This window comes from Haliotis asinina, chromosome 15 (genome assembly GCF_037392515.1).
Source record: "Haliotis asinina isolate JCU_RB_2024 chromosome 15, JCU_Hal_asi_v2, whole genome shotgun sequence".
NCBI lineage: Eukaryota > Metazoa > Mollusca > Gastropoda > Lepetellida > Haliotidae > Haliotis > Haliotis asinina.
In genome coordinates this window covers 49606605-49630099 of record NC_090294.1, presented here as the reverse complement: position 1 = coordinate 49630099, position 23495 = coordinate 49606605, and the positions used below count along the sequence as shown (strand labels likewise).

General features: G+C 45.4%; 1 protein-coding gene across 1 annotated transcript in view; it reads left to right on the top strand.

The window, feature by feature from the left end:
• The window catches only part of LOC137266073 (uncharacterized), a 47479-nt gene that overhangs the window by 8376 nt on the left and 15608 nt on the right, over positions 1-23495 (top strand). Inside the window, exon 2 of the mRNA XM_067801575.1 lies at positions 1764-1968. Within this exon, the coding sequence (XP_067657676.1) occupies positions 1788-1968 (181 nt within the window). The 5' untranslated portion in view covers positions 1764-1787. The remainder of the gene's footprint in view (positions 1-1763; positions 1969-23495) is intronic.

Here is a 23495-nt window from a genome sequence, read left to right as displayed (position 1 = left end):
CAAGTTGTTTGTAATTGTTATCTCCATGGAGCTTATGATGTCAGTGTTTTTCTCCTTCACTTGAAGAATGCGTTATAACTCAATGAGAGTTGGGAACACCAGTGGAAGACAGGGGAGGTCTCTTGGCAAAGAAGAATAGATACCTCTTTCATAGGTTCCATCAAACAGGCAGTGTTACCAGCAAGGGTTTGTTCATCGAAAGACAGTATTTCGATCCCACATTACATCCATGCTTCTTGAGACTTTGGTCTAGATCACAAAGGTGGAGTGTGACTGTCTGTTCCAGAATTTTCTGCAGCATGTCAAGGGAGCTGTTCCAACGCATTGCCACGTCCTGTATAACAGGCCTCTAAAACACCCATGAGATATTCTGAAGCCAACGGACTCGACAACACTGAGAGAGACATTTCTGCTTTTGAGAAAATCAGCCATAGATTTTGTTATGGTTTGTGCACGCTGACTGCCATAAGTCAACTTTAGAGGGCTAGTAAATGACTGAAGAGCAGGTTGATTGGTTTTTGTGGCATTCATATTCAACTCTTAATTTTGGGACTTTAGATTAGTTGTATTACTGGTGTATTTAATCTCCCACCTACAGGTTCTACAAACTGCTTTAGTTTTGTCTACTTTTGGAATTCCATCTTTACCGTTATTGTTCCCTGCCGCAAGCCGGAACAGGGGACTATGTATTCAGCAGCATCTGCCTATTCATACATACACCCCGTTTCTTGTTAACGCGATCATGTGAACTGTTACCCAATGTCTTTAAATTTGGTGACAACCTACATTGGGGGAACATGCAGACACCAGTCGATTTTGTTGACCTTGACCTTAGTTTATGGTCTATAACTCTTTAACCACTCTTTGAACTCTTGTTAATAAGATATCTCATGAACTGTTGTTGCACCCAATGTCTTCAAATTTGGTGACAACCTACCTTGGTGGATTACGCAGAAACCAGTGTATTTGGGTTACCTTGACCTTATTTTCAAGGTCACCGCAACTTTTTGACCACTCTTGTTAATGCAGTATCTCATGAGCTGTTGTACCCAGTGTCCAAATTTGGTGACAGCCTACATTTGGGGATAATGCAGGCATGATTTTAGTGATTTAGACATTATTTTCAAGGTCACCATGACACTTTGACCACTTTTCAAACCCTTGTTTACACAATATCTTATGAACTGTTGTACCCAATGTCTTCACATTTGATGACAGCCTATGCTGGAAGATAATGCAGACACCAGTCGACTTTGGTGATCTTGATCTTATCTTCAAGGTCACCACAACTCTTGTTAATGCGAACTTTAGTACCCAATGTCTTGGTGACAGCATGTGGTTGGGGAATTAGGCAGGTACCAATCATTTCAAGCGTCTTGTATTTGAGCCCCCCCAAAATAGGAAATGTAGTAAATAAGGTAATAGTTCATTCTTCTTTAGCAGCAAGGGACACTGCCATATTAGTGGCTAACACATGTTTCTTCTGTTGCTTTTGTGTATTAGCAAAGGTAACGTGTACAACTGATATGTAATCTTAACCAGTTATTTTCAATGATGACCAATGATGTTATATTTTAACCATTTTCCAACACTACACTATGCTTACAATTTGAAGAAAATGTATTGTGAAGAGAATATTCCTTGTGAATGTTAACAAGATCATAAATATCATATATCTGAAACCTCTAACAGCTGACATACAGTAAGTGTAATGCTGCAAGTGGAGTTGAATCAACCTCACTGACATTGTCAGCTTGTTTCAGATGTGACCAACAAGCAAGGAAGTCATGTCTGGGCAGGAGGACAGCCCTATCACACTCTTGGACTCGGATGATGATCTTGACGATGTCATCACAGACTCGATCACGATCACCCGCAGTGTGAATCCATCTCCGTCCAGGCAGAAACATTCCCACGTTGCTGCCATCTTGACGGCGCCAGTTTCCTCAGATGCCTACATCACCAACGGTGAGTGGTCCAGAACACTCAGGGATTCTAAACTAGACATCATAGTTTAGGAAAATTTCTGTCTGACTGTTAAAAATTAACTACTGTATTCCAATCGGCGAGTGCCGGTGTAGTCCAAATCTTATGTGCATAAAATGTTCATTACGATCCTGAATTATTTCAAAATTTATTGTTTTTTTTTTTTTTATGTGTTGCTATTTTAAGGTACTTTATTAAGTAGATCAGATTTCAAGTGAGCAGAACAAAATATTGCTTGCGTATCTTTTTGCATGAAAAACGCAGGTTTCTGCGTTAACGTGAACACTGACCTAAGGTGCTATAGAAGTTGATGAAAAAGTTGTCTATTTAAATCAGTCACTAGAACATCAGGACCATGAGGTTGAACAGTGATTAAAGCATTAGCTTTTCTGCCAGAAGCCTGGGTTTGATTCCTCGCATGGGTACAATGTGCGAATCCCATTGATGATGTCTTCTGCCAAGAACTTGCTGTGATACTGTAAAACTATAGGGTATTAGAGTTAGATCTGTAGCCTATATATTTGGTGTCATCATTCTTTGATCGAGATGGTTTCGTCTTGTGACATAAGTACCAAGTAACATTCTTTAGGCTGATCCACATTAGAAGTCACTTTCCCCTACAGCGTATGTGTTGTAAGTCAAGGCAACAATGATCACACTAAATATGCTCTTAAAAAAAAAGTAGAGGAACTTCATCAGTTTTTATTAACGATTAAAAATATTTAGGAGATTTATCGGAGTCAATCAATATTGATATGATATTATTGAATGGTTTGAGAGTGCGTCACCATTTTAACTTCCTTACAACCATAGTTATTTGGAATGTAGACGCTAGATGATTGGTGTATGGCATGTAATTTGCACATACACAATTTTCTTTTTAAAACAAATGACTAGAAACAAACACTAACACTGATGCAAAGTGAGTGTCAACATAAATGTTCTAAGTGATTTCTCAACCTTCTTGAAAAAAATGTCAGATTCAAGAATGGGGCTTCTGTGTTGTGCATGTGCATATCATGCGTTGTGTTTAGGGGTGGTAATAGATGGAAATGGTGGTGCGTTCATAAGATGTCTGTCCTTGAAACGTTTGTTAATGTTTATACTTCCTATCGAAATTGAAACTTCAGGTTCCCCCACTTTTTTTAAGAGTATACTATGAATATAGTGGTGTTCTGAATAATTTAAGTAATGAAGATTGGTTGCAGTGACTTTTTATTGGTGGGATAGATTAGATCCCTACAAAAGAAAGTTATACTGCTTCCAGTAGAACATCACATCACTGGCTTCTGTTAAATGAAAAGATGGATTAGCGATGTGATGCCACAGATGCATATGCTTTCCGCCTTTAAGGCTGTTCAGCCACTGTTTCCTTACCCACTTAAACCTCACACAAAAAGACAAAAATGGTGACACCTTGTTAAGTAACTTTTCTTTCAGAGACAAACGTCATGAATCCTTTCTCTTGAGTTGGTCTAATGTTTTCATTACATTCTGCGTTGAAATGATGAATGTTTGATCATGAGCTGATTAGATTGAGTAAGATTGAGATTTGTGGTTATAGTTTTTCCTTATCCTGTCTCATGCTAATTGCTTATCTCCTCTTCCCTGGCGAAGGTAGTGGAACACCTGAAATCACTTGAAGTTCCCTTCTAAAAAGAAGCGGACGTAAATTACACTCACCCATATGTAGCCTCCCTTTTCCAGCGCCCTAGGCCACGTGACCAGCCATGCTTGTCACTCTCCTCATCGCCCGGGGTGGGCAGCTGGAGGCACCTGAGGGTCTCGATACGGCGATAAGTTCTTTCTTTATTTTGGTCTTTAAACTAAATTCTGCTTGTATACGGTATTTGGATTTGTATATGCTTTATATGTTATCAGATTTGTCGTAATTATGTCATATTGAGCATGTATTTCTTCACTTGAGACTCAGTCCCAATTGATGAAATCATGTCTACTATGTAGATTGCGGCTGTCGGCAGTTAATCCATTTAATTTGCCCGACGTGCAAATCCATATGTTCTTCTAAGAATTGTTGTAAATTTTCCATAGAATTATTTGATTCAGAATTTACTCTCTATACACGGTGTGTTTACAGACAAGCTAGGGACAAGCAACGGCGGCTTGCATTAGTCATGTCTAAAACAAGTGATTTAAACTTGGATAATTTGTTAACTACGTCTACTGAGATTCATTCCAGTGAAATGTCTGGCATTTCTCCTGGGCTGTGTATGGGGTCCGGCGTGTCGTCCCCTGTATCTCAGAAGAGATCTTTCTCAGAAGCAGGACCGTCTCAACCAAAGAAGTCTAGGTTATCGAAGACGAAATCATCTTCTTCGAAATCATCGCAGAAATCGTTTGGAGAAGAAATCGTCTCTCTACATGAACGAGTTATCTTCAACGAACCACCATTGATTCTACAGGTAGATATCAACCAACACAGTCATCGGATGACATCTAGATCTACCCCAACGGCATCTTCTACAGATCTCAACCCGTAGGAAAATCGTCAGAGAACAAAGACTTCGTCAACAGTAGACAACCTTACAGCTCAACCGCTACAAGCGATATTTAGAAGAGGAGAGACGACTGCACTCATCATCATCGTTGACTACAGCTCGGCATGAGCACTCACCTAGAGCGGCACTCACGCCAGAGGATGAAGAGGACGTGTATGCACACACTCAAGGAAGATCGTCATCAGTGTCCCCCTCTTCATGTTGCAGATGAGACAGAGATCCAACCACGCCAAGTGAGTGCACCCGCATGGTTGAGTGCACTCATAGGTCTACTCGTCAATGAAGAGGATCTTCGTCATTCTCCCTAGCTCCAGTCCGGACAGAGAGATCCACCTACGTCGAGTGAGTGCACTTGGAGGAGCGAGGATTTGTGCTCGCGTGGGTGCACTCGCACCAGTGAGGAGTCACGCTCGTGTGAGTGTACTCGCGTGTTCACTCGTCAACACAGAAAGTCTTTGTTACTCTCCCCAGTTCTTCGAAGGCCCTGTCAACAACCATCACCACCCTTAGCCGTGGATTCTTATAGGAGGGATTGTCAACACGCAATGAATGTTTCACTCATGGAGGCATGAAGATAGACATTATTGAGCATCGTCATCGGAGGAAGCCCTATTTTCAGACTCTGAAGTTACATCATGGATCATGAATGGACTTGACTTAGCTTCACCATCCAAGGACTCTAATGAAGCTAATACTTACATGATGAAGAATGACGAGATTGATGCACTTACATTCTCGCTGTTACCTCTGATATCTAAGAGATATCTACAGTGTTTAAGTTTAAACAACATCATGTACCGTCATTCAACGTTCGTTGCTTCCCTCTTCATCATATGGAGCTCTTCGTCAGAGCACCGGACATCGATGAAGTTTATAAATCATCAGTTCTGCCTGCAACAAATCTTACAAGATAGACGACAAGAGCTTGCTCAGCTCGACACAACTACGACACTCATTTTTTTTGGATTAGAGCCGTCAACAAGACTCTCATCTCAAAGTGCAGCAAACCTGCCAACGAGGAAAAGAGAATGATCCTGTCAGCATTCGTCACTCAGATGAGGGATCAGCAGTTCATGTCTGAACACCTCGCCTGAACTAGTGCGGGACTGAATCTACTTCGTTGACAAGATTAATGAGGTAGCAAGGATGGTCACCCAAGACTCCAGAGAAGTCATGATGATCAAGTCCATCGACACCTTGACAACGGTGCTCAAGCAGACAAGTCAGCGTTACACTAACAAGTCCAAGTTCTCCAGAGTCCAGAGAGAGGAGGTAAACATTGAAGATTAGAGTCTGTACAACTGGAGTTCCCATACAACCATCTCAAGTGGGTGGATGTCTCAATGGGGGAAGATTCTTTGAGACGACTACAAGATACCACTGCAAACTACACCTTCAATCACAAGAGATGACGGTATTATTTTCGGGGAAAGAATTCTGACACATCTACCTTGAACACTGTCTATATCAGTTTCAAGCAGCGGAAGTGTTTTCATGCGCTTTACTCATCCAGACACATGCTCGCCAAACAGCAGGGTTACGGACAAGGTTGAGTGCTAGAAAGGGTATTAACGTTTGAACACGATTTCACAATGATCAGTTGACTGCTACACCGGGTACGTCACGTCTACAACCTGATTGGTCCTAGAGAGACAACGCCCTGCTGGTGACATCACATCTTCAATCGGATTGGTCCCTGAGAGACAACGCCGTACCGCTGATGCCATGTCTTCAATCTGATTGGTCCCCAAGAGACAACGCCCTGCGCAGAATGTGATGTTATTGTCCCAATGTCAGGACGTCATCTACGTTAAACTTTCACACTTGCAGTGATGGAAAGATGTCGATTACACACACGATTAGCAGTCTACAGCGTCATTTGATTCTTCAGATGGCATTGAGGTCTCCTAACAGCAGATCAAGCATTTCCTATCAAGAGATCTGCAGCAGTGAATGACAGTTTCTGATCAGACAGGCAGGCAGCTATAAATAGACTCCCTTCGCATGTCAACTCGCTCATAATGAGCAGGGTTGACGATCTGAAGACAAAAAATGATGTATCTTCACGGCATACAAGCTCATCGTGAGAGACGTCAACACAGTCTACAGGTGGACTTCTCTATCAGGCTACTAACTCAGCTCGGATGACTTGCAAAATCAGAATTCCTTGGGATTGGATTCATCACTGCATTGAAATATATCGCTGTCCCAGAGGTTCGGTGGGTCAAAGGCCAAGCCGATGTTAGAACAAGTTCTACTCTCTCTGTTACCACTACGACAGTGACGATGTCTACTAGGTCTGCTTACGTCAACTCAGGACATGACCAGACGAAGATGCCTACAGCTACATCTACGACAGCGATTCCTGAGTCACGGTTTCAAGTCTAGTAGTATAGGGAATGGGGGTTCTGGACCACTTTCAAAAAAAGTCTCTACAAAGCCGTATTTACTAACTAAGGCTTTGGTTGGGCCCTTAGCTCTTGCTACTATTACCCCTACTACAGTTGGGTGCCTATGTCACGTTTACCGTTTAACGTGTGTTGGTAGGAGGTAACACTGTGCCGTACGGTACGATCAATAATTCTTCTCTTACAAACCCCCTACCCGGCCCATCCCTCAAGTAGTACAAGTTAGGTTCGTCGGCTTTCATATCCACTTTATCTATGTTGTAAGTTTTGACTGACCATATAGGATCGGTGGCCCGCTTACGGCTATCACCCTTCGTGTTCCCCCGGCTGGTATAGATACCTCACTAGGGCCCTATCTGGTATCTGTTTCTCCTTCCCACGCAATGGAGCGGCCGACTCTGCAACTATTGATTTTAGTTTGATAGCGTCTGCCGGTTTCTTACCGGTGAGACGGGTGACTTCATGGTTGATTGCCGACACCACCTTGGGTAACCTCGTGACCCATTCAGTCGATCGTTTTCCAGGGGTGGCCATCTCCCTAGCATACTGATGGCCGAACAAGCACTCAGCCAAAGTCCTATTAAATCTCTCAACTATGGCTTGGCTGCGATGGGCTCCGGCCGTGCCACGCCTGACCTTTGTATCGTGTTTGGCTAGCAGTTGTGACACGGAACTCATGAACTCCCGTCCGGGGTCAACTTGCAGCTCTGTTGGCCACGTCAGCGGGCTGCGTTTGTATATGCGTTCGAATCCTCTGGCTACCTGGGCCGAATCTTTCGTGGTCAAGGGTTCGGCTTCCTTGTAACGACTGGCTACGTCCACTACGGTTAAGGCATACTTGTACCTCTTGTCGTGGGGTAGGAACAGTAGGTCTGCCTGGTGAACGCTATTAGGTATGTTAATACCGAACCTCCTTCTAGGCACGTAGCGTGGTGCCGGCAAATAGATCTGCCACAGGGCTTGTTTTTCAAGCCACGCTTTGGCTTCCTCCGGGGGTACTCGCGCTATTTTAGCTAGCTTATCTACTGCGCTAGCTCCTTTCCAGTACCCACGCGGGCTGTAGTAAATAGCCTCAAATTTTTTCATGTCCATGCGCGTATGTGTTTATCCCATCAATAGCTATCCAACGTTTCGTGTCCATAGGCGACAGGGACGTCTTGTTTATAGTCAGTCCGTATATCTTATGTCCATCACTTCTAAGTGTGTTCATTTTATGCCTAAAGGTACGGGTCTTGAACAGGGCTTCCTTGAATCTGGCGTGTTTGATGTGTTGTTTCACCACATACTTCTTAACCCCCTTAGCCTTCCGGATCTCACTATTGTCGGGTTTCAGTATGGAGTACATCTTAGGTCTCAAACCTATGTACTCGGCTATGGGCGTGCCAGCACACTCGTCCTTCATCTTACCTAGGACCTTTTTATTTACCGTACTGTGTATGGCATGGGTCTTAGGATAGTCGCTGGTGTCGTATAAATCGAGGTGTTTTTTCATGTCCTTGTACACGTCCTCGGTTCGAATTTCTAACAGCAGGGAATCCGTGTCAGTGTACAGCACTTCACACCTGTCGCCATACTGTTTCTTGAGCTCGTTGTAGTAAAAGTCGTACATCAGGTGTTTGGATAAATCGAGGATGCTCATCCCCACGTAAACAGGCCGGTTGAATTTTATGTGGCTTTTCTTCATGTGTAGGGCAACCAGGTTGTCTGTGAATATCTTACTACGGTTGAATGCCGGACTGACTATCAATCTCCTGAGCTTGTCTTCCTCACTCGACCGAACCAGCTTCACGGTCACGCGTTTCCTCAGGTTCTCCATAGTCTTACCAAACACCGAGTTGTTCATGAGCTTGTAGAGATTTTTCTCAAAATCACTGGTGGCTTTTTTTCGTAGGTCTGTGTTCATTCTGATGCAGGGCTCAATCCATGGGCTCTGGTCGAACATGAGCTCCCTGTGTATTTTGGTCAGCCTCATACCCAACGACAGGTACAGCTGTAGGTTGCGATAGTGAACTATGTACTTGGTCTTATTCATTAAGTTAGGCACGAGTTTTTCAACGTCTGTCACACGCCCACCTAACAAGTTATGTTGGTACTCAGACATCCAGTCTGGGTTAACCCTCATACGTTCGGGGGCCAGGGGGTAGCTGTTGTGTGATGTGTGTAATTCCTTGGTATACTCTAAGTCAACCTCGAGGATATACTCTTTGTTCGAATCTGGTGCAACCCCCATAACATCAACGTGGGGTACCCATTCGAATCCCCCTGTAGGTAGATACTGGCTCATGGCCCAGCCGTACAGGTTGTTTGCGTCGAGGTAGAGAATGTGATTGGTTGGCTTGTTAGGATCGTAACCTTTCACGTATTGATTATTTGCTTTCGCGTATCGTTTGGATGCCATGGAAATCCCACCATCGCAAGCCTTTCTCAATGAATAGGTGCATGTCGTAATCTGTGAGCAATTCCAAATTAACTCCGGTCTTTTTAAGCAAGGCGTCCCACGACAGACCTGGGCTGGTGTAATACCATGCGGGGTCGAGTTTATACTGCTTGAAACACGTCCGCCTAAACGTCTCAAACACGTCGGCTAACAGCAGTACATCTGTCCTCAAGTACAGGTCGTGATAATCACCCAGGTTCTTACAACCCAGTTTATTCCATACGTTAGTCGCGTGCGAGTAATCATCTCGTGAGACGGACGCCTCATTCAGCTTGCTATAAAAGCAGTCAATAGGGGGTAGTCTGGTCTCGGTGAACTTGACCCAACTATCCATGTACTCATAGGGGTACACACCCTTCCTCATAAGCAGGGGTCTAGTCTCGGTGTCTGTGTATCGATCGGTGATAGGGAAGGTATTGTTGGCCTTGACCAGACTGTCGAGTGACGACAGGAGGAACTGAAACGAGTCAATGAACCTAAGTCCTTTTAAGCTGAAGGAGATGTATCTCTCCATGTTGTTGGGGATGCACGTTATATTACCATCGATTTTCGCGATGGCCTGCATGATCAAGTGTGAGTCGTACCCTCTCAAGTTGTGAAAGACAACGGGGATGTTTATTGTCTTAGGGTTGATTTTAAGCTTGAGGTTGCACGCGCTGTGAGCGGCGCCTCTATACTTACCAGTTATGTGGCAGTGATCTCTCACCGAATCACCGTTAAGTGGTGAGTCACACACGTGACAGTTAGTGCTACTAGCGTGAGCTAGCCTGTCGACTCGGGTCATACGCATGGGAGCGATTCTATACAATGCATTCCTAATAATTTTTTCTTCCTCCTGCAAACACTTTAGAAACCTTTCAGCCGCGTCAGGGCCCCTATACACTACCGGAGCTTTCGTTTCCCCGTCACAACGGACGACAATGTATCCAAACCCACAGGCTTTATGCTCTTGTGTTTTGTGGGTGAAGCTCTCACCACTAGGGGGTGTGGGGGATTCCCCCACAACCAAGGCTTCGAAGTCGGCGTATATGATATAAGGCACAGACATTTGGTTCTTGTGGTTACCGAATTTTAGGATATTATCACCTTCCTTAGGCATGTCGACTCGTATGGCCGTCTGCCCCACACCTTGACAATCCTCCCGGTGGGATTCTAATAAATCAGCTCGTGTGAAGCCATGTAGGCATCGTTCACAGAAGTGGGTCTTTCCTCTGTGTGCCGATTGGTCATACAACAGCCTGCTAAAGTGTTTTATCCATGTGTAGTGATACTTGTCACCTCGCTGGATCATGAATATATTGATAACTTGGCGATCCTTCACCCCGCTGACCCTGTGTACTATTGTTGTGTTACCTTCGTGTCCAAAGATATTTATAGCCAGATTATTCTGTTTTTCTACTTTAGTGATCTGGGATATGGGGGTGGGTTCATCTATACCATCCCAGTTGAGCCCATCGTCTTGGGGATAGCTAGAAAGCCTATCTGAATGAGTGTCAGCTGGAAATAAGGCTGACCTGATAGCTAACCTCAGGCAATCGTTTCCTCTATTCTTAACGTTTACTATGGCATGTTTGTTCCTATAGTAGGGGGGCAAGGCTAGGTATGACCCGCCTCTGAATGGCACGTAGTTAGCTATGTCTAGATAGACATTATCGATTTTATCTACAGCCCACCCGGACCCCAAGTGTGTGTAGCGTTCTAGGTATTCTCGTATCTGCTGAAAACTGGTATCGATTGATGTGTCAATGGTCTCTGTATGTGTGACGACCTCTTGTTTACCTCGGAAGTAAGGCTGAACATACTCAGTGAGGTCCCCAACCTGCTTATCGAGCGACATTTTCACTGTGATCTGAAACTTGATACTTCCTAGGTTATTTAGTTCCTGGTTGACCTTATCAGCTATCAGAGGCTTGATATCTGTAATGTCTATGTTTCTATCAACGTGCATGTGCCAACCTCTCAAATAGTTGCCTACAGCGCGCTCAGTGCGCACGAACTGTAGGTCAATAGCTCTATTCTGTCGTAATAATTCTAAAAGTTGTGGTTTCCTCATACGGGAATATCCGCCTAAACCCAAATCGTGTGCCTCGGCTTTCAGTTGTTTTACAGTGGGACGTGCTACGGGGGTATGTGATAACAATTCGACTAACCCGGCTCTCCCCAGTTTTGAATAACCCGTGTATCCAAGCTGTTTTGCTTGAGCTTTTAATTGTTTTACCGTAGGGGCTTCTAAACCTAGTAATCTCAACAATGCTGACTTCCGCATTCGAGAATACCCGATCACACCTCTCTGTTTTGCGACCCGCTTAAGCTCGCGTACAGTAGTCATAGTGTTTACACCTAACATAACCAATGTCTAATTGGAGTCTATCTTGAGCAGTCGCCTACGTTCTTTTATGTAGCCCTTTTTATTCTCGTAGATGAGTTGATGTCTGACTACGTTCGCTCCGTGAGCTTTACATAGACAGTAGTGTCCTTTAACCCCGATACCACACACAGAACACGTGTAGTTAGGACTTCCCATATGGAAACAACAGAACCTAGTCCTGCATTTCCTACCACAGGCCTCGGTCTTCCCCATAAGTATGTATTCGCATCGGTATGGAGCGGGTCTCATGTTTACTTATATGGGTATTTAATTTAATTGCTTCGCAACCAACGCAGTAGCTGCTATACCCAACACTATGAAGCCCAGTTCACGATTCATTTGCCCCTTGGATGGTGTGTAGTACTGAGCGAGTGTGGGTTTATTGAGCGGTTCCAATCGTTTACCAGTTAGTAGGTAGTATTCTTTCATTGCTTCATCGACATCGTTGAATGTTTGAACGGCATGGTTTTCACGCTGGAGTTGTTCGTTAATAAAATGGATCCTCTGGAGGCGTTTTTTAGCGTACTCGGCCTGTGCCTTTTGTAATTTCTCAGTAGCGAGATCGTGCCGCTTCCTTTCTTCCTGTATTTCAGCCACGTGGTCATCTCGTAGTTTCGAGAAGAGGAAATTACTCCCGGAAAATGCCAGGGCATTCACTAACGCCCCACCGACCATCATAGCTATCGTGGCCATCCTATATTTATTTCATTATATTTTCAGGTATTATCCCTTGTTTTACTAGGATGTCTTTTGTGGCCATCGCCATACCAAGGTTCATTATGAGCATACCCATATCCTGCAGGTTGAAATCTAGCTTGATAGTTGGTTGTTTAAGCACCATTTTAGTCAACCGAGCGTACCCTACGGCTAGACTGGTGACCACTGTGGCGTGGTATGCGTCGTTGACGAACGTTTTCCCCTCAGACATTATGTATATGATATAAAAATATTAAAATTATAACATGATATGCGGGTCGACAGTGGGGGTTACCACCTGACAGTTGGGGGGTACCACCTCACTGTGGGAGGGTACCCCCACGTATAACCATGTTATAACCACTTCAGCGCCTACAGCCAACAACAGTCGGGGGTTGATAATTTTATGTTGGTTACACCACCGTTTTTTACCGGCAGCTACTCTCTTAGGATTCTTCTGCCTGGTTACTGTTTCCCTGGTCCTCACCGTCACCTCGGGAGGGGTTTCCCTCACTGTGGGGGGTACCTCCACCGTCACCTCGGGAGCAGCATCCATCTATACTATTATTATTATTTTTTCTCTCAAATTGACAATGCTTTGCCGTGATAATCGCCGCCGTCACTGGAGCCAACAACATACCATATTTGTGGTACAGCTCGCAGCTGATAGAGCTCACGGTGTGTTCGATAAAAGGGTCTTTCTCGAGGTCCTCCCACAGGTAAAGTCGGCGCTCTGGTGGAATGGGAAGGAAGTATGACACAATACCGGTGTATATCTGGGTCATAGCCGATCCTATTGTCTTTGTCATTTCTGCTCCGAGCCGGGACTCGTATCTAGCGTACAGCTTATCGATTTCTTCGGCTGACATTTTGTGAATTTTATCCGGAGTGTAGTCTCCAAAGTAATGTTTGGTTTTGCCGCCAACAGCCAACGCCACCAGTTTCTCTCGCTTGTCATCATCCACTACCCCAGACAATTGTTCGAGCAATTCCTCACACTCCATCTTATAATATAACAAGTAAGATTTAGTTTTAACTACATAATACCCGATGCAGACAAAACACAGAGAAATGAAGGTTAAGTTGCACACGACAAACACTTCAAATATCATAGCTATACTTAGCATTTGCTTAGCTTTAGCTTAGCTTTGCTTAGCTTTGCTTAGCTTTAGCACACTCTATATGCTACTGGTTGGTCGGTCTTGAGCACGAGCTTAGCGTGTTTAGTTTCAGCGAGCTGTTTCTTCACCCGTTCCCGTTCTAATTTGCTCATCACATCGTTCTCTCTCAAACACTCCTCGAACGAATCCCTGTCCTTGCAGTGAAATAAGGCCACCCATCGCGTCTGCTCCCTGAGGTCTTTCAACACCGAGTTGAACTTCTGCGTTAGCACCCAGACGCTGTGATTTGCATGCCGGCCGGAGAAGGCCAGGTACGATAGCATGTCTCTCTTTTTTGTTATCTCGCGATTAGCGCTGCAGTCGTCCAGTATGAACAGCGTCGGTTCCCCTTTAAATTTTTCGTGAAGAGCTTTCAACCAGTCCTGCAGGCGTGTTCCAGGGTCGATTTTGTGTACGTCCGGGTCCGTCATCACCCAAGGTCGCGCGTACGTTTTATTCATGCTCAGAGTAGGGCACATGATAACGATGTTATCGAACACATCCTTGTAGTAACCCTCCAACATATCCAACACGAAAACGGTCTTCCCACAGCCAGTCTGCCCGCACACTATGGCGCAGTGTGGGTCAGTGGGTAGGTGGAGGTCAGTAGATGGCTTGCACGAATCTCCCATTGTCTATATTAAGTTGCGCGTCCATAATAACGTACAGATATAATTTCAACTTACCAGCGGGTTGAGCCTTCTTAGTAATCTGGATGGTTATCCCTTCGCTGCCGTTATCTATACGGCGCCCGCTACCGTGCAGTTTATCATCATCCGTGGATCGCATGTCCAACCATAGGGCGTACTTGGTGGTCAGGTATTCACCGATCTGCACGGAGCCGAGGTCCAGGTCCTTTGTTATGTAATCCCCCACTGGTAGCTTTTTTATCTCATCCCACTGCTGGTGTGGTCTCATACCATGACTGAACAGCTGGTTGGGCACGCCCTCGATGGTCACTTCCACCTTTTCAATCTCGGGGTTGAAAAACTTCTCGCTGTCCCTCCGGAATGGCTCGTAATCCTCCACGGGGACGACCAGGATACCTTTCATCGATCGCGCCGGCACGTTCAGGTTGATATTCCACACAGTGTCGCTCTTATCTCGCACGACTGATCTATGCCTCAGTACGCGATCGTACAGGATGGCCATCTTCCCAGAGTACTGGCTTCGAACCTGCCTGGCCAGCTCCGGGCTAGTGACCATGTCGAACTCCAGAGAGATGTTGTCTATGGCATAACTGGCCTCATCACCGTTCGGCGTACGCACTACTTTGCTATAGTCGTTAAACGTGAGCTCGTATTCGAGCCTATCACCCAGCGCGGCCTGGTAAAACGGCGCGTGTCCCGTGAGCAACTCGAAGTCGAGCGGCACGCAGAATCGATTCCCGTATGCTCGAGCGATGGCCTTTTCACCGTCCGATAGCTTGTCTAGCTGGTCTGGCGTGAAGGCATACCCTATGCACGACCGGGTTGATTTGCTGATACCCTGGTACACATCATTGACTCGTTCTCCCTCGCTTTTCCAGAGATCCCCGTAGCAGTGAAACACGTCGCTGTCGTCGATGCTCAGCACCTCGTTACCGCTGATCTTGACAGTCGTTTTCTTGATGATAGCTCGACCCACGTTCCGCACTAGCTCGCGTTTGTCGTTGTCGGAGGTCAACGTGATATTGAACGCCAGTCGAACAGTGCCTGGTACAATGAGGTCATTCTCACCAAGGTTTGGAAATCTAACCAGCAGAGTTTGATTCTGGTCTATCTTGCTGGGATTGTTGGTGATGGTCACCGACTGGCGCACGGCTCTGGCCCCTAATGGCTCTCTCAATCTTCTGAAAGGATCTAATTTTCTGCCATACATTGTTATATATAAATGAAATATATTTTTAATACTAAATAATGGATGAAGACATACCTATGATGGAGATGTGGAATGATACTATGGATGATACAGGGGCCGAGCAGGAGACCTCATTCTCAGGTGACGCACTCATGGAGGGCGCCGTCGACGATTATTACAACGCAGTTGAAAATAGAGACAACATCAAGCCGTTGGGAAGGAACTATTCCAGGTTTACCCTCGATAGCAATGGCACGCTGCGTTTGAAGGCTCACCCGGAGATCGATCTCATGAATAAACGCACGAGAGAACCGCTTGCTTTATCAACACTGGGCAGTCGACATGGGAGTGACTTGATCCGCGATGAACTAGGCTTCATAGATTACGGTGGTGCGCGACCTAAGCTTCCTCCGAAGGTCCGTCAAGATCTGCAAGCTTATGATATTAAAAAGGTGTTGGCCGACTACGAGAACAAGCCCTTCCTGGGTTTCGAACTTACCTTTCGGGAACTGCGGGGGTTGGACCTGTTGATGCAAACCATTCGTGGACAGCTCTGGAAAAGCACGGCCAAAGTGGGCGAGATAGACGGCCACATCGACTATGAAAAGGGCAAACTCGGTGAAACTGAGGACGAGTCTATGAAAGCCACCATCGAGGAACGAATGCGTAATTTGGAAGAGGAAAGGCAGGTCTGGTTGGAGACAGCGTCCGGCTACAAAGAAAAGCTTCGATCCCAGACCAACCGTGTGCGGGAAACCATCAATCAAGTCCTCTACCGAGACACCACGTTAGCAGACAGGATTCGGATATTGTTCCGGGAGCAAGGGATCACCATCGCCAGCATTCTGACTGCATTGGGTTTCATCATATCAACCTTGGTGGTGTCACTGACAGGGGGTACCCCTGTGGGGGGAACTCCCACACACCCCGGCGGTGGTGTTAAAGACTGGATAAAAAAACTCGGGGAAGGCCTAGCTAAACTGGCTGGTAAAGCCGCCGAAGCCCTTCCCGGCATCCTGGGTAGCATCGTCTCGTGGTTGTTGGGCGCTCTGGCTAAAACTGCCACGTGGCTCAGTCAAAACCTGTGGGCAGCCATCGTCGCCGTGGCGGGTCTGGTGTACGTAGCGGCTAAGAAATTTTTAACCAAATAAGCCCCAAAGCTACCCCACCAACCACCAGGGCCGTTTTACTATCAATATGCTGCTGATTGGAGGCCTGAATATTAGGGGCCACCTCCTGTGGTGTTGGTTGAACTTTAGACTCCGGGGGCGGCGCCACTATACCCGTTTCACGTGGTGGGATGTGTGGGATATATGGGGTGTTAACATCGGGGTTGATACCCAACTTTTGATCCGCTGTGGCTATGACTATTTTGTTGTTATAACCCACCACTTTTTTTACTCTCAGTTGCATATCACTCGGAGCCATGTACAGCCCCACGGCGAACACGTAGTTGACTTTCGATCTGGCGTATTCTAACACGTTTTGGTAGCGTTTGATGGCCCACGGGAGATCAACTGGAGAATTGATAGCATCCTCAACGTTGACAACGAACTGTTTCTGAGCGTCGTAAGCAGTTCCCTTACCGATGATGTTGGAACGCGTCATCGACTGCGCACCCAACAGCGCCCACACGTACGTTCGAATCGAGTCGTTCAACCTGACTACCCCGGCACGAGTGAATCCTTTCGACGTGTCCAGCATGAACATTTTCCACCCGTCTGCGGTTGACTGCTCCACTTTCTGGACTGTGAAAGCAACACCACCTTTAAAGTTCATACGATCATCCCTCCATTCATTACTCGACAAAGCAAAGTCCTGCCGTAGTATATCTCGTTTCAGTAAATCATCACTGACTTCTTTCACTGGTCGCCCCCCATCATAAGGAATACCCAACCCGTGGTTCGGCCCCGGCAAACGCCAATCCTTCTTCGGGTTTATTTCGAATTCATTGCAAATACGTTCGTAGGCCCGTCTATCGTACGGGTTGTTTGTTGCGTCCCACGCTTTGTCCTGTGGGAGGGGGGTGCTGATCTCTTTAAGGATACGTCTGACCTGGTAGTACACGTGGAACTTGAACACAGACTGACTCAGCGGTCCACGCCGAGTGTCGGTCAATGTCACACCACACCCCGTTGTAGCGCACCACACGGCAAAGTTGAATTGATTCTGCCAGAACTGCATAGGGGTGTTGAACCAAGCGTGGACTGCCTTGACGTTAGTCACCGAAAGCTTATACTTATCGAACACATCTAAAAGCTGGGCATTGAAATACAACCCAGGAGCAACCACGATCTTCATGGGGGAGAAATCTACGTCCAGTTTAGGGTAAAACATTTTAAAACTCTTATATAATGAGCATATATACTCTAACATGTACATAACACTTCCAGGAATAACGAGCGGTGAGGCCGTTCAGCTGACGCACGCGATCGATAACACGTCAGGCCAACTCGAAGTTGCACTCTGCGATATCACCTACCTACCGCAATGGACTAAGATCAACGCCAGCAACAATAAGCTGTTCGTCAGTGGAACTCGCAGCCAGATAACTGACGGCTACTACAGCGTGTGCTCTCTAAACGACGAGGTCTTCAAACCCCTGGGAGCCGAACTCAAGATGAACGACTCAAACGGTACAGTGGTGTTAATCAACAACGGAAGAAACCCCTTGAGGCTCGGCCGACCATTAGCGAGGATACTCGGTATGTCTCCTGACGAGATAAAACCAACAACAACCGTCACAGGCACGAAGTTACCCGATCTAGTACCGTACCGAGAGCTGTACATTCATCTCGGTCAGGTGAGCACAACGTACAACATTCAAGGAGGTCACCCTTCCACTATACTGAGAGCAGTGCCGGTGAAAACTGACAAATACAACGACGGTAGAACCGAGTCGTTTTCACCACGGCAGTATAAGAGATTAACCCAGGGCAACATACCTGAGCTGATAATATCGGTGTTAGATATAAATCATAATCCTGTAAATATAGGATACCTCAGCTTAACGCTTCATGTAAAATGACCAGCGCACAAGGGCCCGGAGTGAAAAAATGCGTCAATATCGGGATCTCCAACCTCGGAGACACGCGCGGTTTCGACGCTCCCGGAGTAGATGGTAAATCGTACGCCTTTCAACTGAAAAACAACATTTACAAACGCGTTGAAATCACCTCCGGTGGAGCCCTAAGTGATATAGTAGATACCACAAGAGCAACAGTCAACACTAAGTACGCCCTTGTCAACACCAGTAATAACTGGATAATATACCCATCGTTCGGTGGTAAACTGTTCGACTTAGACGATGTTGAGAGCACTACCGTCGCCCGAAACAAGCCATATATGCTCGTCTTCACCGAAGATGACAAGTGGGTGTTGTTACCCGACAACGACTGGTTTCTCAATATTAGACTCGGCTCCCCCTACGTGTTCACGGATAACAAAGACAACCACCTAAACAAAGTTGTGAACAATGGAACCCTGCTCGTGGCTTACGTCCCAACTCAGAGACGTAGCGTAGTCGTCAGCCCACTCGACACTATGGCAGCCCACATGCTATCGAGTAAACCGGCCATACAAAACGTGAAATTGCAGTTGGTGTCTGAATTCGAAGGCGTGGTCAGTATACTAGAGAGTCTACCGGCAAACTCAACACTGATCATCAAAGTCTACCTAGGGGAACCATCGGGGAATGATGTCGAGATCGTGAAGGGGATCAAACTCGGGTGGGGGAAACGACACCAGTATCAAGTTTGCAACGTTTACGTGCGGGTGGGTGTCGGCTCCAACACCAGTCTGCAGGGGGTCAACGTGATCGTGGAAAACAAGATATCACTAACCAATATCTTCCTGCCTGACAACATACACTTCATGGGTATGAAGTTCACCCCTGAACTATTATCAGAAAACCAGTTGGAAATTATATCGTAATAGTATAACAATGACCAGTCATCGTCCCAACACTACGCTTAACGACCTAGGAGATACGGAGGGATTCGATCAGCCTGGTGAGGAAGACACCTTATATATCCTGCACTTCAAAGACAACGTGTACAGACGGGTGTCGTTATCAGATTTTAAAGAGCCCAAATGGCTGATCAACTTAACACTCACCTCACCTTATATGACAATGGACGAAAATGCGCGGATCTCTAAGATTAGGAACAACGGTATCTGGGTCGGGGATTTCATTCCGGAGCTAAATAAATTAGCAGCCAATACAGGTTTTTATAAAAAAAAAATAATTTAATATCTGAAGTAGACAATAAATTAACATTTGTCCACAATGGTATTTGGCCCCCTTGGTATTTTAATGGAATATACTCCCCCTCCACACTCATCATAGAAGTCTTCTTTACGTATTTAGACGACAAGGTAAACACCTCAAGAGGACACCAAATTTTACCCGGGGTGTCAATACACTGGTATGACGAACACACAAACAAATATTGTCGTATTGTTATACAACGGGATACCCCCACGGGTCCTATAAACCGCTTAATAAGCCTCAGTGGGGTTTTTATTACAACAGGAAAGTCTATTAGCCTCTCACCTATTACCATGAATAATAATCTACACCTTGTAAGCTTCAAATTCATTGATAGACTATTAACTGAAACCCAATTAAAATATCTTTCATAATATATATTATAGGATGGGTCTGTACCCAGTCGTAGAGGAAGTAGCGAAGACGCTGGAAACCGTAGATGGGTTCCGCTTGAGGCAGTTATGTGATGTGAAACGCCAACTAGAACAAGACCGTGACACGCGGAAAGCACTATGTAAAAAGTACCATAGAGCTTTCAATATCGTGGACGGGGCTGACACTACCCTTATGGCAACCAGCATGGGACTAGGGGCGGCAGGTGTTGGGTTGTTAGCTACCATCGTGGCTGCACCTATAGTGCTAGGTATTGAAATAACAGCTGGGATAGCAGGGGTGTTAGGGTTGGCACTTAAGTTAGTATCACGCAGACTGCATCGTAAGGCATTGAAACACGACGAGATCAGGGTTCTGGCCGAAGCAAAGCTCAACACAGTAAGTGGGCGTATTTCCACGGCACTCTCTGACAGTAAGATCTCAGAAGAGGAGTTTCGTTCAATCCTCTCTGAACTCACAAAATATAACGGAATGAAACAAGATATTCGATCCAAGTCTCGTAAGTCTGCTATCAGCGAAGACGAGAAAAAAAAGTACATAGAACAGGGGATACAAAAAGCCCAGCAAGCCTTTATTACGAACACCAAAGAGATCATAGGCGGTTCACGTTAAACTGTTTCATCGATATAAACGTGACATAGGCACCCAACTGTAGTAGGGGTAATAGTAGCAAGAGCTAAGGGCCCAACCAAAGCCTTAGTTAGTAAATACGGCTTTGTAGAGACTTTTTTTGAAAGTGGTCCAGAACCCCCATTCCCTATACTACTAGTCTTGACCGGTTTATGGCGCTGGACATCTGAGATAATACCCGCTTTGGTGGACTCCCCAGTCAAGGGCCTACACAGAAACTTATAAGTTACAGTCGGCATTCAACAACAACGACACGTCTCTCGAAGGATGAGGTGCCCATCTAAACAACGAGGTTGCAGCAGGAATCTGAAAGAAGGAAGATTGCTCTTCCCATCAACCAGTTGGAGATTAAAGTGGCGACGCATGTTTTCCATCACTGGTCGACAAAACTGAAAGACCAGCTACTGATGATCCACACAGACAGCTCACCAGTGGTTTTCTATGTAAACAAGCAAGGGTCAATGAGATCGCCATCTCTACAACACATGGAATTTCAACTCTTCGACATGATTCTAGTCTGATTCTCCAAATAAAAGCATGTCACGTACCAAGAGTCTGCAACATCATGGCAGACACCATATCTCATTCTCTTTGTCCATCACCAACAAAGTGGATGCTGCATTGAGAGGTGTTTCAACTAATCAGCCAGACATTCAGATCACCACAAATAGACTTTTTTGCAACAAGGTTCAACAAACAGACAACAACCTTTGCATCAGCAGTACCAGATCCGTTAGTCTGGGAAACAGATACTGTCAGCATCCCATGGGAAGGACTAAACACATTCGCGTTTCCCCCCTCCAGTGCTGCTATGAAAAGTCATCAAGAAAATATAACAGATGAGGAGGCTACAACTGACTTTTGTCACGCCTTACTGGCCAATGAGACATTGGTTTCCAGCACTCATAGAGGAGTTAGGACAACCAACACTACAACTACCAGATTGGGAAAATTTTCTTGTCCATCCCCACACAAAACAGGCACACAGCAACCCATCTTCGTTCCAACTTAATGTGTGGAACGTATCAAAATCTGTTTAAAATGCAGAGGATACTCGACGAGCACAGCGAAAGTAGTTACCTTAGCCTTATGGAAATTCACTTGCACCCTTTATGATGACATGTGGAAGCGGTTTGAGACATACACCAAGAAGAAGGGCTTCACAGCGATGAAGACAACATATCTGCAGATAGCAGAATATTTATGTCGCCTACGATATTCCAGAGGTCTGATAGGCTCTACATTATCTACATACTTGGCAGTTCTCAGCTCAGTCATCACCATGGAAACAGGGACCAACAGAAGTCCACAGGAAACAGAGCTCCAGCATGGGATCTAAACATCGTACTCCAACATCTCACAAGTGATGCGTACGAGCTGCTTGATCAGGCCTCACTTGAACTGCTAACTCTGAAGACACTATTTTTACTTGCCTTGGCTACAGCTGCACGAATGTCTGAAATTCATGCTCAATACTTCAGCTGCATGAATTTTGATGCAAGTCATTATCAGACAGCTCATCTGGGGCTGCGTTGTGTTTTTCTTGCAAGAAATCAACTGCCAGGTCAACTGGATTGACAATTCCACATACAGGCACTATCTTCAATCTCTGGACCCCATGATACTCAAGATTTATCATTATGTCCAGTCAGATCATTGAAGATATACATCTCACATACCAAGTCCAGAAGGCAATGTTTCAAGCGTCTGTTTATCCCTATATCTACTGAGACACTTACGGAAGTGTCCTGCAACATTATCTCAGTGTGGATCAGAGCTGTTACATTGAGAGCCAATAAAGCAGCAGGACTGGAACCTCCGCGAGCCTCCAACCCACATGAAGTCAGAGCCTTGGCCTCTACTCTAGTGCTACATGGGAATTGCTGGCTATCTACTATAATGGAGGGCAGCTTTTGGAAGTCAAACACAGTGTTTGCCAACCACTACCTACGAGACATAGCCACGGAGGACGTCTGTGGCATTCATCCGTTTGGGCTTCTTATTGTTGCTCAGCAACTAACAGTTCTATGAAGGTGCTGAGTTCACTCACACGTTTTATCTCGTGACTTGTGGAAGCCAGATGCTCTGCTCAGTATAATGGTGGAAAGTCCATGTGCATGTCTCAAACAGACTAGCATGAGTGATTATGACCCTGTACTGGTAATGAAGATACCTGTACATGAAGGAGGGTCGCAGCTAGTCTTGATTACAATATCTCGACAATAAGTAGCAGGATGGTAGTTACTTTCGGTGTCACACATTCCAGTCAGTGAAACCTTTGGCTGAAGATAAGTTCGACTGGATGTGATCCCCCAGAAACTACAATGAATATTAGAAAAGCAGGACCATATTGTCGCCATTCCAAGATTATTGGACGTAATTTTGACAGCCATTAGAATCCAGCGTGGCCTGACCCATTGCCGTTTCTGTCGGATTCTGTAAGCAACTAGCATGAGTCAGGATAAGGAAAAATATGTAATTTTCCGAATAAAATTGATATTTTTTGCTTATCCTGATTTATCACAAAAGCTGAATTCCTATATTCGCATGTCGGGTGATATACAAGGAGAGAGTAACAAGCATGGCCGGTGACATGGCCTAGGGCGGGAAAAGTGGAGTGTATTTTACGTCCGCTTCTTTCTAGAAGGGAACTTCAAGGGATTTCAGGTGTTCCACTACCTTCGCCAGGGAAGAGGAGATAAGCAATTAGCAAGAGTCAGGATAAGTAGGAAATATCAATTTTATTCAGAAAATTACATTTTTGACATTAACAGATTTTAATTCTTGGT